Raw genomic sequence first — 16,732 nt, forward strand, 5'->3', positions numbered from 1 at the left:
ACAAGGCAGCAAAACCTTGTCAGGTTGGCTGGTATTTGGAATCCCTGCACCAAGATCCTTCTGTGAGACCAGATGGTGGAGCAAGGGATACATCAAATGTGGTGGAAAAAAAAATCAGAGTGCAAAATGAACGGACAATAGGGGGTCTTCAGTGACTTGACACTACAGAAGTGGCACAGGTTATAAAATCAAATCATAGCCACACATACATTGACACTTCTTGCACATTAGCTTCAAATTAGATAGCACATCAGAGCAACAAGTGTTTTTGTTTAAAATTCTACCTACTTGGCACTACTGATTCACTAGCTTTTCAATATCAGTCTCCCAGCTTCAGTGGGCAACACAAGTCAAAATGTCAAATGGAAATATATAGAAAACTCAGACAAACAAGACCAAAGAAATCATACTTACAAATTTAATAATGGCAGCAGCATTATACCACCATATTACAGACATTCATCTTGACTTTGGAATGGCTTAAAATGTTCAAAAATGGTCGAAATTCATGATCATGTGCCATGTCTGGTTTCCAATAAAAACAGAAAATCCAACAAAATGGCAACATGTCTGTCAGTAATGTGGATAGGTTAATGATAGAGCGTGGACCATTAGCACTCTATAGGATGTTCTTCTAGCATTTTATTTCAGGCTTTCAACATTTGTATTTCTTTTCTGATTTTAAGTGCATCTTAAACATGTTACATTTGAACTTGTCAAGTTCAGGACCATAAGTTTTCGAAGTTCCGGCCAGATAATATATCTGATCTCTATTTATAAATAACTTAACATCTTGAAAATTAGGGATCTCCCTTAACGCAAGTCAGGAATTTGCTCAGCATGGGGACATCAAAGAGCCTGAGTCAACACTACCACACCCCCTGTCCTTTCAGAGTTGGCGTCGGTCACTCCCCTCAGTTTGCCTGAACAAGTCAATTCACAGCAGTACTATCTTCCAGTAAAAATCGACCTGGAATAATAGCTAGCTATGAAATCGACTGCATTTATTTACTTAGCAAAACAACACCATAATTGTAATGCATCTATACCATTTTAGGACGTATTTAGTTTTTCCAAAACACGACTCAGGAGAGTACACAGGAAGCTGTTTAATGTTCCAAAGGAATCCGTTGGAACATTTTGCTAAAGGACCAAATCAGGAACCGAGAGCCCTAATGACTTTGGAACGGTGTTCTCATTCTAAAATTAGTTTGTACATTGGCCTATATTAATATGAGAGTATTATGACACTGGCTTTCTTACAGAATATCAATAATAAAGACCACTTGACTAGCAAAGGTGGCAAATTGGAGACTTTTCTCCCTTGGAGTAACATGCCCAAATTGAAAAAATAAAGCATCCCACTGGTTTATGGAAATCAATGTAGTCCCAAGAAAAATCACCAAAACGCTCCTTCATCTGTTTAACTGTTATCAGGCAATAATAAAAGTGTTCTATGACTGGTTCAGTTTTATACATGTTGCAAAATGGCCGAACCTACTGTCCTTCTAGAAACACCAGCTAACATTGCACGGGTAGTCCTCAAAGCAAAACTAACAGTGTTGCCAACTGACATCAAATTCCATGTGCCAATGTTAGGCCACAAAAAAATCACTGGACATCAAATCGCAGATCAACATTATTGTAGAGAACATACATTGCATGCTGAATTGCTTTGCTACTGTACACAAGCTGAATCACAGAACTAGAACATTACAGCGCAGGCATGCAACGTACAAAACCAACATAACTGGAAGCACCATGGGAAGGCGAGGAGAAATCTGTAACTCTACCTTCTTTCAAACTAACCTTATAAAATTATTTTTAAAAGCAGAGTCATGGATATTGCAACCATCCTGCATAAGGAAAGAGTGCAGGTTTCAAAATAAATCGTGATCAACAATGTCCATTTCATTCATTATTGAACATTAGATGCTCATTTTAAAATCTGCTTAGTGTTTTCAAAACATTCATGCTGGTGTCCAAAGTAATATTTTAGGTATTAATAAATCATAGTTTTCAAATGCATGCATCCAATTGACATCCATTCCACAGTTGAAATGTATTACAGAAATCTGCCACTTGTCCACATTTGGTGCGTTTAATACAAATGCAAAGAGATTCTCAATGCTCTTGACCTCTAAAAGCAAGCTCACATACAATTTAAACTATGCTGTCTAAACTGTGCTGCACAACTGCTCTCTCAGGTTTTTACCTTGTCAGTAGCATTCAGTCAAAACAAGCTGAAACAAAATTCCATGCCTTTGCTTACAAGGACTGGAGTAAAATATGAAGAAAAGCTCCTTTAATTCAATTACAGAATTTAATCAAGGCATAACCATTGCCTGAAAGAGCAGAATTTACCATTTAAGTAACTAAACCATGCCCACCAAATATGTTTTCAAAAGGCAAAACTAAGAATGGGGAGCTGATGGCATGTAGTTTAACATTAACATCCCACATATCAAAGGCTTCCCAGTCACTCATCACCAAAAATGGTGAAACAATGACAAAATGTAACTGTAATTTACTGCTGCCAGTCAAATCTTAGAGGAATAATTTATTTTAAAAAGCCGCCTGTGTTCGAACTGCTCAAGTAAGAGTCTCCCTACCCCTATTAGGAGGGCTGAGAAAGAAGGATCCCAAAAGCCAGACCAAGCCCTGCTACAATTGCAGTTGAACTGGGACCTCAGCTGGTATTATTAAAATGGCCCAGGAACTGATGACTCGCTTTCCAGTTCATAAAAACCAGATGTTTTCCTTCCACTCTGTTAGCATGCGTTCTCTTTTACTTTGTGGACTGTGGCGCATGTGTTTTTTTTTGCTGTTTTTTTTTAAAAACACAATAAAACATTGTTGTGTTTTTCCATAACAAAATCTATGATAAACAGGATTGAAACAGAGCACAGTTGAGGGTTATATTTAATTCGGGCTTTAACAACACAGGACTGCAGGCACTGGAGCAGCCAACAGGGTGGAGGCTGAACGCTCGCAGAGATCACATTCTCTGGAAATCGACCTTGAAGGGGGAAAAAAACCTTGTAAAATGCTGTATAATAGCGAGGGAAATAAAACCAGCTGGATTGTACAATGAGTGAAGCCAGACAGACTTTTCAAAAGCAGTATGTAATACGTACTGTCTAAAAGAGTTGCCACTGGCAACAGGGAAGTAAATGCATTAAAATTATAAATCAAATCAAAGTGTCACCAGCTGCGGTCAAATTTGTTGCAAAAAACGGGGGGTGGGGGAAACAAACGTACAGGCCTTCCCGGCAGCTGAACTAACAGGTAAATGACATCTCACCCGAGGAATCAAGCAGCACTTGCCCAGGACAGTTCAGGGAAGGATTAAAAAAAGACAAACAATTTATTTTCAAAATCAATGCAAGTGAAATCTATCTTTCAGAAGGAGGGCAATTAATTATCATCATTCAAAAAAAAGTGTTAATCCTGTAAACAGGTAAATCTCCAACAACAGCGCTTTCTCTTTTCAGTCTCTATTTAGACTAATAGTTCTGCCTGCAGGACGCTTCGTCCGAGAGGTTCAAAAAGAACATAATTCACCAATACTCCGTAGGTGACTTGTCATTTATCATTGAATAAGTGTAGAGAATATGTATATAATACTGAGAAAATCCAGAGAGAGAGATTACTTGCATACAGTACCTTTGTGTGGAGGTAATGAGGATAATAGTAAGTGTACTGAGGGTACATTGGCTGCTGTTCCAAACGTTTGCCCATGTAGATAGAATCTTTATCTCCGATGCAGGGAACTCGCTGACAGCGTGTAGTGCCCCAGGCCCTTCTTCCTCTTAAACCACTATTCCTGACAGTGTCAATGACTGATGAGGCTTTCGGGACTTCTCTTGCGTTCTGCTGCTTGCCAGTTTAAATACAGCCGAAGAGATTTTTTTTTCCTTTGGATTCAGAGTTCTGCCGGAGCTTGTCCGTCCTTTATATATGTATAATCTTTATATATATAAAGTATACAATCCTTGCTATTTGATAAAAGTGTGATTGCCAAAATGTCAGTTGGTAAGTGCCCTCAGCAACTCCAATTACTTTGAAGGATAAGGAAGATAATAAAGCAGGCTTAAAAATCTCTGCAGTCCCGGTTTCCTCTTTAAGCTCTGTGTGTTTGCACCAGCCTTCCAGCCTTGTTGCTGTTATCTCCTTCAGAGAGTGACATGGTGTTTAGGGCTTGTCTTGTCTTTCATTCAACCTCCTCCTCTCCTCCTCCCTCCTTCTTCTTCTTGTCGCTGGTGTGGGTGGGGCTTAGGGAGCCTCTCCCTCGAGAAAGAGACGCAGTCCAGAAGGCTGCAGTATTTCCTTCAAGAAATAGCCTGCATTCAGTCTGATGCAGGCAGTAGTCCAATCCACACTGTCATCTCAGTTGAATGCTAAGTACTTTTACAACTGGCTAATCGTAACCAGAATAATGAGGTTCACATCGGCAGCGGAGACACTCCTCCCCAAAACAAAAAAAAAGTTTCACCTTTTGGGAATGAATACATTTCTGACTAGTTACACAATTGCTTTATTGCGAGTGAGTGTTCTGGTTAGAATAAAGCAACCCGATCTTTGTTTCACATGACTGTAACCTTCTCTCGAACAAACCGGCAAAAGAACACAATAAAATACAGCCGATGATGAAGTTGAGAGTTTGATTGTCGAGAAAAGTGACTTTTGTTTGAAGGAAAAAGCCTTCCAGTTCAGTATAACTCCATTGTTCTGGATGTACATTCAATCTGAGTTTAAAATGGACGTTAAAATGCTCCCCTAACACGAGAGATGTTTTAACAAAGAACGATCAGAAATGGACGTAGAATAAGTTTCGTTTCTGTTCAGTGCAGTGAAATTAAAAGGCAGAATCGTCATCATGGAAAAGTACCTTGGCAAACTTGATTCAATTGTTTATAAACACATCGCGGGATGTCGTAAATCCCTTTTTTATATATAAAATCTGTCAGTGGGTCACCTGTGTGCAACATAGCAGGACAGAGCTCCAGATTTTTATCTTCTTAACATCCATTTTTCACAAAGTGCATGCTGCAAGTGTTAAAGCTTGGCTTTTTAATGCTTGAAGCCGCTTAGTGGCAGTGATGGTCGGAATTGTTCATGTAACACCCACCCACGTTCCGGCCCGCCCTATTCCACATGGAAATCCAAATCTTATTGGAATGAAAAGCAATCCCAGGCAACCAAGCAGTTGAGGATGGATTTGAAGCCCGGGCAGCCTTGCTAATTTTAAGGATCTAGAAAGAATAGCCCCCATCTACAGCAACAAAACTGAGGTCTAGGGGGTGGAGTGCATCAAGTTGCTCAGAGTGACCATAACCAACCACCTGTCCTGGACTTCCCATGTAGATGCGAAAGTCAGGATGGCACAACAATGCCTCTTCTCCCTCAGGTGGCTCAGGAAATTTGGCATGCCCATAAGGACTCTCACCAACTTCTACAGATGCATCATTGTCCGGGTATGGCAACTGCTCTGCCCAGGACCATAGGAAACGACAGAAGGTGGTGTGCACAACTCAGTACATCACAGAAGCCAACCTCCCATCCATAGACTCCATTTACACGGCTTGCTGCAATGGAAAGGCTGCCAACATCATCAAATCCCCTTCGGCGCCTGTCAATGATCTCCTATCACCTCTTTCGTCAGGAGGTAGATAAACAGGTCAGAACACATGCACCAGTAGGATTAGGGACAGCTTCTTCCCAGCCAATATTAGACTATTGAACAAGCTCTCAAGCCTTGAATAATGCTGATGTTGCTAATGTTGACCTCTCTTGTACACCCTGTGCAATGTTACCTATATGCCTATGTCTAAATAATTTATTCTGTGCGTTTTTCCTTACTATGATCTGCCTGTACTGCTCATAAACAAAGCCTTTCACTGTACTTCAGTACACGTGACAATAAATAAATCAATCAGTTTCCTTCCTTGCAAAGTACCATGTGGCTTCCACGTTCAATGTGATGGATGGGTGCTCCTGGCTGCAGAAATGTAAAAAGAAACTTGATCAACGAGCCTAACTTTCAGACCACGGAGCCACTAGCAAGGACACAAGCTGAGAAATCAGGAGTTGCCCCCAAAGGAGGATGAGCAAATGTGAGGCAGTTATCCATCCAGTTTCTTTTCCATCAAGATTAAAGTGGTATTTTCCATAAGACCATAGGAGTGGAAGTAAGGTCATTCAGCCCATCGAGTTGACTCCGCTATTCAATTATAGCTGATGGGCCTTTTAATGCTACTTACCGCACCCTCCCCGTATCCCTTAATTCCTTGCGAGATAAGATTCTCTCCTGTTACTTTCCCCCACCCCCAGGTTCATGTTGCAGAGTGGCAGGCTGTACTGGATAAAAACAACCCTCAACCAAATGGTCTACATGTTAGACATGTGTGTTGTCCAGGGAGTGTAAAATCTGCTTTGCCTATCTTTGTCTGATTTCTCTAAAACAGCCAATTGTTTGAATAATAACCTGTGTTGCTGTCCCCTATAATCAATAGTGTAGGCAAACGAATAGTAATGGCTTGCATCACTGTCATGCAGCTCTCAGAATACTTCTTGTTTTAGAAGTAACCTTAAAGCTACAGCACTGTTTACATGTTCAGGATTTCAGGAGTCAAAGGGCACTGTGCACACTGCCCTCAGACAGAATGGCTGTTAAAAGGATTCTGAACCTTGACATGAGTTATGGTACCTTCAAAAGCAAAACACTGTCAAAAACTCGATATGTTCCTTGAATATCAATAATGCTAAACATGTCAGACAAACAGAAAGAGGTGCAAATCTGAATGGAATAAACATGGAAGTGCTCAGAAGGCTAAATAATGCAATGGCTTTCCAACTTACAGGACAAGATCTGGTGTCAGGTTGCGTCTGAAATGCAGTGAGACCCCAATGGCTGGCAGGCAGTCTGCCCTCAAGTGTTGAATAAGCATCCAATATTTCCACAGTTATTTGCCCCAATATTGTGTTAAAAATATAAGCCAGTTCAATAAAGAGTTCAAAAACATTCAGATGCAAAACAGTAAAACAGAAACCACTATTCAAGTTTCTGTAAGAGAATACAAAAGGAGCTGAGGTGGACTATGATTGATAACTCACAAACAATGAAGCCATAGTCAACACACGAAGAAAAATGTAGGTCATATCCTGCATAGCTAGATCACTGCCATCCATTTAGATCACATAACAATAACCATAACAACTGATGCGAATATTCATCCTAAATAAGAACTTATTCATCAACAGGTTGTGAGGTGGTTACAGCCACTTCCTTGTTGCTTCTTCACAATTCTCTCTCTTCTCAATTACAATGTCCTCTCTTATCAAACACAAAAATGTGTCACGGAGAGAATATACTTGCACAGAACAGTTATAATTAAACATTATGCTGGTAGAAAGATTGGAGAATTTGGGGTTATTTACATTGGAGAAGAGAAGGTTGAGAGGCAATTTGATAGAGACATACAAAATCATGAGGGATTTTGTACATCTCTGACAGAGAAGGTAAGGAGAAACTGTCCCCACTGTTGGGAGGATCAAGGATGAGAGGGCAGAGATTTAAGGTAACTGACACAGGGAAAGCCTTTCCTAACACTGATAATAGCTTAGACCTGGAATACACTGCCTGAGAGTATGGGGGATGGGGATGGGGATGGGGATGGGGATGGGGATGGGGATGGGGATGGGGATGGGGATGGGGATGGGGATGGGGATGGGGATTGGGGGGGGATGGGGATTGGGGGGGGGAGGGCGGGCAGGTTCAGTCAAGACCGAATTCTGTTATTAGTGGAGGAGGAAGAATGTGCAGAGCTAGAGGCAGGAGGTGGAGAGAGTGGCATGTGGCGCATTCCTCTGACAGAGAGGAAGCAGACAAACAGATGGCCAAATGGCCTCTTTCTGTGTTTTAAGACTTATGTAATTCTGTGAAACCTTTGTTTTATTGGTTGCTGTTTCATGGATCTTGTGACCCTCATGAGGAGAAGTGCTTCGAATCCTCTGTTCCAAATCTGACCACTTTTGATGGACACCCTACATTGTGTGGTTTCATCCAGTTTCTAATCTTTCCTTCAATCTGATTTCTTCTGTGTGTTTGTCAGGCTTACGAATGACACACGTGTTGAACCAAGAGTGAACATCAGGTTTATCAGAGAGAAGTGAATAAATGAACAGGTTCAGTCCTTATACTTTCTACCTTATTTTAATTTTGCCAATCAATCTCCTTTGCTGTGGCAAACACAGGGTCAACGTCAAGAGGCAAGGGAGAAGCAGGTTTGCAGGGGAAATGGGTCAGAAGAAGGACAGCTATAAAGAAAGAAGGGGGGAGCAGGAGAAGGATAGAGTACAGCACAGAGGAAAGGAGTGAAAAGGGAAGAGAAGTAAGGGAAGGTTGAGGCAGAGGGAAGGGGAAAGGAAGCTGAAGGGGCAGTGACTAGGCAGTGAAGAAGTAGGGAGGGGAATGAAAGGGTAAGTGGGGAGAAGGCAGAAAGGGAAGGCAAATGAAAATGGGGAAGGAAGTGGGAGGGAGGAAGGAAATGGGAAGGCATGAGGCAAGGAAGAATGACCAGGAGGTGGGAGAGACAGAGGGGATGGAGGTTTGAAGGGCAGAGTGGGAGGAGAGGGGTGGCGGTGTTTGGGGAACAGTGGAGAGGAAGGATTGAGGAATATGCATTAGAGAAGTCGGGGGGGGGGGATAAGGAGTGAGGTACAGGGAATTGGAGGAGGGAGGTTGGGGAAGAGGGAAGGAAATGTTAGGGAGGGGAGGTAAATGTTGGAGAGGGGAGGGGTGGGGGAAATAAAAAAAGGAACAAGAAACAGGTTGAGGGCAGAAAAGCGGAGGGAAGGAGGGAGAACAAATGAAGGAGAAAAGGGGAAGTGCAAAGGTGGCAGAAGTGGAAGGAGAGTGGGGGTGTTGGAGATTAAGTGGGGTGTGGTGATCGAACAAGAGGGGATGATGATAGAAGTGAGAGAATAGGGCTTGGACTGAGAGGCAGGGGTTGACAGAAAAAAGACAGGGGGTTTGTTCGGGGAAGAGAGGAAGGGGATGTTGGGAATGAGTGTGGGCTTTGGAGGAAGAGGGAGTTGGGGGTAGAGAGAGGGTGTTGGGGAAGGAGGAGAGTTTGGGATGGATGGTGGTTGAGGAGAGAGAAAGTATGAGGAGAAGATAAACAAGGTAAAGATGCTCAGAGGGACAAGACGGCAAAGGAATTCTCTTCTCTGAGTGACTCTGTGGGTGAGGTCAACATGAGTTCCAGCAGAACCCAGTTGAACAGCTCTTGGCAGGCAGTAGACATGCTGTGGGGCTAGGGATGGTAATAAGGAGGGTAGAAATTAAAGGTGGCATTGGGACGATAGTAGAATGTGCAGCCTCTGTTTTGGAACTTTTTTTTAGGAATCTTTTTTTCCCAATGTTTTGGAAACCTGTTTGAATTTGCTCCTTCCCTTCCCTCTATATACCAACATGGCCACCACTCAGGCCTGGGGCTGCTTCACAGCAGCACCAAATGGCCAAAAGCTGCAATTACAGCACGCTCTGCACTGACTGCAGCTGCAGCCAAAAAAGATGTACACACACAGGGTTAAAGAGTCACTGCTTTCCAGGGAAATATATCCAAGCTAACACAGATATCTTCAATGTATTTTGGGATAAATTGCTACAAGCTCATCAGTCTTTTTAAATATTTTAAGAGAGATTAACAATATATTTATAATCACAATCTGGGCACCAGGGGGAAAAAGAATGCTGTAAAAATTGAAGCAAAATTGTATGGAATATTTGAGTCTCCTTGCAATAGGTTAAGGAACTGAAATATAGAACTAAAGTTTCACAAAACCAAAGCAAAACAGAGTGGATGCTAAAAATCTACAAGGAAAAGACAAACTTACTGGGAAATCTCAGCCAGTCTAGCAGCACGTCTAGGGATAGAAAAGCAGTTAACATTTCGAGTAAGTGACCTTTTGTCACTTCTGTGTTACTCTATGAGATTAACAGACACCAAGATGCAGTAGGTATACATAAACAGCATTCATTTCAAATGGGGCACAATGTCACAGACAGGAGGTTTATGCACACGATAAAAACTGGGCACAGGAGTCACCAACTTTTAAGAGCAGCAACAGCAATGGTTTCATCAATGTTGTCTTACATTTTAATTGCCAAATAGAGATTTGTATTTAATAGGTATTTTCTTAGTTAGCTAAAAGTAGCAGATATCAATTAATGGCACAAACTTTGTGGTAAAAATAACAAGTCATCAGTGTTCACTGCTATTAAAGAGTAAATATAACAGTATGCAGAGCCAAATATGGAAATCATGTCCCTCCAGAAGAAACAAAACTGGTATCTCTCCGAGATACTCAACATTGAAATACACGCATGCAATTAGGCTTGTCCATGACAAATACACAATAAACACACCAGAAAATGTCAGTTTTGTCTATTCTCATACAATTGAACATTTAAATGCATTATAACTCTTAAGTCTCTAACTCTTAAAATTTACTTTTCCAAGAGTGGAGTATCATTCCTTTATATTTTAATTATTGTTAGTGATTTTTTAAAAAAGTATGTTCAAAAACATTTTTCTATTTCTTTTGTTATTTTTTCACTCATAATCCCTCAGACTCCTCAGAAATACATATTTGCTTCCCCATTTATACAGGTCCCATATCCCCTGGAAAGAGCACTGTGCTATTCTGGAGATGTAATCCCAACAGGTTGCACTGCAAAAGAATATCACTGGGCAAGATTAGATTCCCTACAGTGTGGAAATAGGCCCTTTGGTCCAACAAGTCCACACCAACCCTCTGAAGAGTAACCCACCCCCCCTCTAACTAATGCACCTAACAACTATGGTCAATTTAGCGTGGTCAATTCACCTGACCTGCACATCTTTGAAATATGGGAGGAAACTGGAGCACCCGGAGGAAACCTACGCAGACATGGGGAGAATGTACAAACTCCACACAGACAGTCATCCAAGGCTGGTTTCAAACCACTGAGCCACCATGCCGCCCCAGAGTGCGGTGACTGGTGGTGGTTTAATCCGAGGTTAGGATTGACATGTCTCAGGCAAGGGGAGAGGTTGTGAAGGAGAGTTCCTCAGTTGGTGTGGGAATTGAACCCAGGCTCTTACAGTCTATTGTGTGTTGCAAACCAGGCATCCTGCCAACTGAGCTAAATTGACCGTAAAATAGAAACAGAGCACAGAATTGTACAGGTTGGAGGAGTGGATTGCTCACACATTACTACCGTTCATACCCTGAAGATAAGTGGGTGGTCAACTGACAAGCATAGAAGAAGCTGCCACACTGTCATGACGTGTTGCAGGAGGGATATATTAATGCAGAGTGAGAGATATCCAATCCTCTGGAGCATTCAGCCCATTGGATGAGATGGCAGCTCTAAAAGTCCCAGCAGCACCAGAGCTAGGTAAGTGGGCACTGCCAGGACTGCACTGCCAGTCCCAAGATCAAGGTCCAACAGCTTCCTGGATCCAGAGAAGTCAGGGACTGTGGGCAGGAATGGCTTGGTGAGCTTAGGGAGAAGAGCAAGGTTGGAGGATTTTAAAGTTCAAGCAAGACTGGTTAGCAAGATTAGATCTCATGGAACACAGGGAGAACTATCTGTTTGATTGAGTACCATGGTGATGCTAGCACCTGGTATGCCCATAGATCCTGGGATGTCTTGGTAGGGGTAATTATTTCCAGCTCCAGGTGGTGTGAAAATTGGGCACCAGGTGTGTAGGGCACCAGAGGGGTTTGGTAAGTAGTTAATTTGGCTGGTTTGGATGATAGCACAAAAAAACCTGGAGGGAGAAATCTTTCAAAAAAATGTTGATGAAAATGAAACTTACTAAGAATGTAAGATTCAATCAACAATGCTGTTAAGACCTGAAACTGAGCAAGATTCCTCAAGTTATTATGATAGGAACACCATGAATCATTAAGCTCCCAGATAAGGTTGAATTGGCTCCCTTCTTAATGCACGTAATCCCCTCAGTTGGTATAGACAACCCTCTCCAAGACCAAATGGATTTATGTTTTAAAAACTGAACCAGCTTTCTTGATGTAGCAGAAGTATGAGCTTCCCAATTCCTCAGATTAAAAGGAAAATAATACACATGCATACAGATTAGGAATGAAAGGTTTTAATGTTTTTTTTAAAAAGTTAAAAGGTATACAAATCAGTGTTTCTATACCATTTGTGATAATGCAGTGTTAATAGTTGATGCAATGTTAATAGTTGAAATGTACACTTGCTGAATAAAGACTATCCAGCCGAATCCCAATTTCCAAGTTTTCGATCGGTATGGTGCACATAAAATGTGATGAGTGTTTCTGCCCTTACTATCCTTTCAGCAAGTGAGTTCCCCATTGTCCTTCTGATTTGAAAAAAGTTGTCAACTCCCCACTAATTGTTATCCCCCAGTTACTTTAATGTTATGTCCTTAGTAATTGGCATTGCTGCTGAGGCAACTATGCCCTTCCTGTCTGTTCTGTTTAGGTTTCTCATAATTTAATAAACCTCAGTTAAATCTCTCTGCAGCCTCCTCTTTCCTTCCCCACCCAAACAAACACAAAATCCTCAAAATGAACATTTTCATTGCGGGCAACATCCTCCAAGTTTCTCTGTTTCTCGTTTTGTGCGATCACTGTGGGCGGCACGGTGGCACAGTGGTTAGCACTGCTGCCTCACAGCGCCGGAGACCCGGGTTCAGTTCCCGCCTCAGGCGACTGACTGTGTGGAGTTTGCACGTTCTCCCCGTGTCTGCGTGGGTTTCCTCCGGGTGCTCCGGTTTCCTCCCACAGTCCAAAGATGTGCAGGTCAGGTGAATTGGCCATGCTAAATTGTCCGTAGTGTTAGGTAAGGGGTAGATGTAGATGTAGGGGTATGGGTGGGTTACGCTTCGGCGGGGCGGTGTGGACTTGTTGGGCCGAAGGGCTTGTTTCCACACTGTAAGTAATCTAATCACTTCCATCTTGTAACCTGGGTAGAACTTTTTGGGCAAGTATGAGTTGCACTGAGATTTTCAGAGAGATCATTGCCTCAAGGCCAAAAGAGTTCTTCACCGTATTTGACCAAACTCACTTAAATAACTATGTAGCCAATGACTATGCATCACACGTCTCTGATTCTAGCCCCATCTTAGCTGGCATTTTCTCAGATCAACTCATCATTCCTCAGATATCCCAGCATGCCCCGGCAGCAACTGCGCCCACACCAACTTTAAAAGCCCATTTTGCTCCCAGCCAAACACATCAGACTGCATGCTTCCTGACATGGCAGATGGGAAACTGGCACCTTGTTTCGTGGGCAGGAACTAACTGTTGGATGGGATGGTGCACAGATAGATGTCCTTTTCCCCCAGGACCAGCCATGACAGCATACTGTGCCAGCCTGGTCTGAAGTTGCCCCTTGGGTTAATTAATCTCAGCCATCTGGAGGAATGCCCAGTCATGATGGAAGATGGTTGACATACTTCTCTGTTTGTCAACTTAAATCAATAATCATTTCCCTGATACAGTACCCTCACTCTATTTCTGCAACTTTACCCACCTCCCACCAAGGCTCATGCTCTAACATTGCTGCTACATCTTCCCTACATACTCACATCCACCTCAATTCCTGACACCAAATAACCCTGCGTGCCTTTTGCAGTGCCTCCTCACTCACTTGGGACACCTTCCCAATTGCACAAAATGTAAAGGTTGTGCCATCTACTTTCATTTTCCATAATACCTGTCTCTCTCTCTCTCTCTTTCTCTCTCTCATTCCAGGTGTAAAACAATTCCCAATAGGGAAGAAAGAGTCAAGAGCTGTTTGGTATTCAACTCCTCCCCCCTTATGTGAACAGTGTCCTGACACTGACCATCCCAGTGGCTGAATGACCATGCCCATGCCCTTAACTGGTATCTAAGGTTAGCCTTGTCTTACTGTGCTGGGATTCTCTGAGAAAAGGGTTTCTCCTTAGACCGAGGCTTATCATGACAAGCTTGTTGACAAGATAACAGCACAGCAAGACAGCACAACGGCACAGTGGCATGGTGGCTCAGTGGTTAGCACTGTTGCCTCACAGCACCAGGGACTGAGTTCAATTCCAGCCTCGGGTGACTGTCTGTGTGGAGTTTGCATATTCTCCCCATGTCTCTGTGAGCTTCCTCTGGGTGCTCCAGTTTCTTCTCACAATCCAAAGGTGTGCAGGTTTGGCGAATTGGCCGTAGCATAGGTGCATTCGGATAAATGTAGAGTACCAGGGTAGGGGAATGGATCAAGGTGGGTTACTCTTCAGAGGGTTGGTGTAGACTTGTTGGGCCAAATGGCCTGTTTCCACACTGTAGGGAATCTATGAACTGTCAGCCTGGTATCTCTGGCTGAGTGGAAATGTGCAAAAAGGCAAGGTCGGAATGCAGTGAGCATCCAGGTACGCTCAAAGTGACTGAGCACGATAACCGCAAGCTGGAAATGTGGCTGGGTACTGTGTATGAACTAGAGCTGATCCCTGATTGCACAGTGTCCTTGCTGCTGCATTACAATGATAAGTGCAGGCACAACCTGAGGTGTAGCATTGAAGTGCAGAAACATCTGATCAGTGGACTGAAGATATGTCATAAGGGTTCTTAGAGAATCATACGTGTCAGATGCCAATGTGTCCAAGGACCATGCCCAGAGATGTTAGTATCCAGTGTCCAAAATGTGGGTCCTTTGGAAGTACCCGCTCAAACTTCCATTTCTCAATTTCTCCACCCAATACGCCCAGAACTATACCTCTGGCTATGACTATTATTTTGTCCAGTTCCAGCATAGCCTCCCTCGTCTTATGTTCTGTGCCTCAGAGAATAAAGAAAAGTATCCCATATATCTTACCTACCTGGTTTGCTATCTCCAGCATTCTGAAGTCATGCATGACAAGATCCCCTGTCCCTTAAGATTTTCAGTCCCTGTCTTGTTTCACTTACCCTGAAGATCCCAATAAAATGAAAAACACAGGAAGGAGCAAGAGCAGGAGCAGACTATTGGCTGATCTGATCGTGGCCAACTCGCCACCTTCTAGTCTGCACCCTATAACTTTTAACTCCCTTCTTCATCAAAAATCTGCCTGAATCTTCACTGTATTCAATGACCCAGCCTCTTCTCGCTCTGTTGAAGAGAATTCCGCAGCCTAAAGACCCTCTGAGAACAAGTTTTCTTTGATCTCTTAAATGGGAGACAGCTAATTTTTAAAGCACCGTTCTTATAGCTGTAGACTCCTCTGAAACGCGAAACATCTTCTCAGCATTCACCCTGCAAAATTCCTGCAGGATCTTATATTTATCATTGGGATCACCTCCTATTCTTCTGAACTTCATGCCCAATTTGCTAGGCTTTCCTCATAAGATAATGGTTTGGTAAAGTGAACCTTTTCTGAACTCTTTGAGTACATTTCCCTTCAACGGTACTGCAGATGGAGTCTTACTAAGGTCCTGTTCAGCTGTAACAATACTTTCCTACTTTTACATTCAATTTCTCTTGAAATGAATGTTAATATTTCAGTCACCTTCCTAATTACTTGTTGTACTTGCATGCTAACTTCTGAATCACATGCCCACTTCTCCTTGTACTGTACTGTTCTTCAATCACCCTCTAGTTAAAGACCAATACCCTCCTCACCTCACCAAACTAGTCCTCGCCCTTAATAACTTTTCCTTTAACTCCTGCCATTTCCTCCAAACCCAGGGGGTGACCAAGCTATGCCTGCCTCTCTGTCAGCTACATCGAACAGTCACTCGTCAGTACCCATACAGGCACTGCATCCCAACTCTTCCGCCATTACATCGATGACTGCATCGGTTCAGCATCCTGCATCCAGGCTGAACTGGAGCAGTTCATCAACTTCACCCACAACTTCCACCCTGTCCTCAAAGTCATGTGGTCTATCTCAGACACCTCCCTCCCCTTTCTTGACCTTTCCAGTTCCATCTCCGGTGGCAGCCTGCAGGCAGACATTTACTACAAACCCACAGACTCTCACAACTACCTGGATTACACCTCCATCCACCCAGTATCCTGCAAAAACACCATCCCATTCTCCCAATTCCTCCATCTCCGCCGCATCTGCTCAGACAAGGAGACATTCCACTCCCAAGCATCCCAAATGTCCACCTGTTTTGAACAACATACTTCCCCTCCTCTGTCATCCAGGTAGCCCTCCAACTGCACAACCTCCATTCCCCTTTCAACCACTCTAAACACGTCCCCCCCAATGCAATAAAAACAGGGTCCCCCCATCCTCACCTAACACCCCAACAGTCTCCACATCCAACGCATCATTCTTAAACGTTTTTGCCAACTCTAATGAGACCACGCCACCAAGAACATCTTCCCTGCCCCAACCCTGTCTGCCTTCAGCAAGGACCATTCACTTCGCCAATCCTTTGTTCCTGCCATTCTCCCATCATCCCCCCTCCCCCCCGAACCCCCAGGTACCTTTCCTGGAAACCGGAAAAGATGCAAAACCTGCTGGCACACCACCCCCCTCACCTCCATCCAGGACCCAATCTGTCCTTCCAGATGAGACGAGGTTCACCTGCCTCTCCTTCAAACTAGTTTACTGTATTCGGTACTCCTGATGTGATCTTCTCTACATCAGGAAGACTAAACATAAACTTAGGGAATGTTTCACTGAGCATCTCAGCTGGGTCCAAAGGGACCGACTGGATCTCCCAATCTCCATCCATT

General features: G+C 43.2%; 1 protein-coding gene across 6 annotated transcripts in view; it reads right to left on the reverse strand.

Moving 5' to 3' along the window:
- The window catches only part of rbms3 (RNA binding motif, single stranded interacting protein), a 1,402,627-nt gene that overhangs the window by 654,778 nt on the left and 731,117 nt on the right, over positions 1 to 16,732 (reverse strand). Inside the window, exon 1 of one of the 6 annotated variants that reach the window (XM_072575204.1) lies at positions 3,667 to 4,469. The exons of the other annotated variants lie outside the window; for them this stretch is intronic. Within the exon in view, the coding sequence (XP_072431305.1) occupies positions 3,667 to 3,741 (75 nt within the window). The 5' untranslated portion in view covers positions 3,742 to 4,469. Of the gene's footprint in view, positions 1 to 3,666; positions 4,470 to 16,732 lie in introns of those variants that run through there. 6 annotated transcript variants of the gene reach the window in all.

This window comes from Chiloscyllium punctatum, chromosome 8 (genome assembly GCF_047496795.1).
Source record: "Chiloscyllium punctatum isolate Juve2018m chromosome 8, sChiPun1.3, whole genome shotgun sequence".
NCBI classification, from domain to species: Eukaryota; Metazoa; Chordata; class Chondrichthyes; order Orectolobiformes; family Hemiscylliidae; genus Chiloscyllium; species Chiloscyllium punctatum.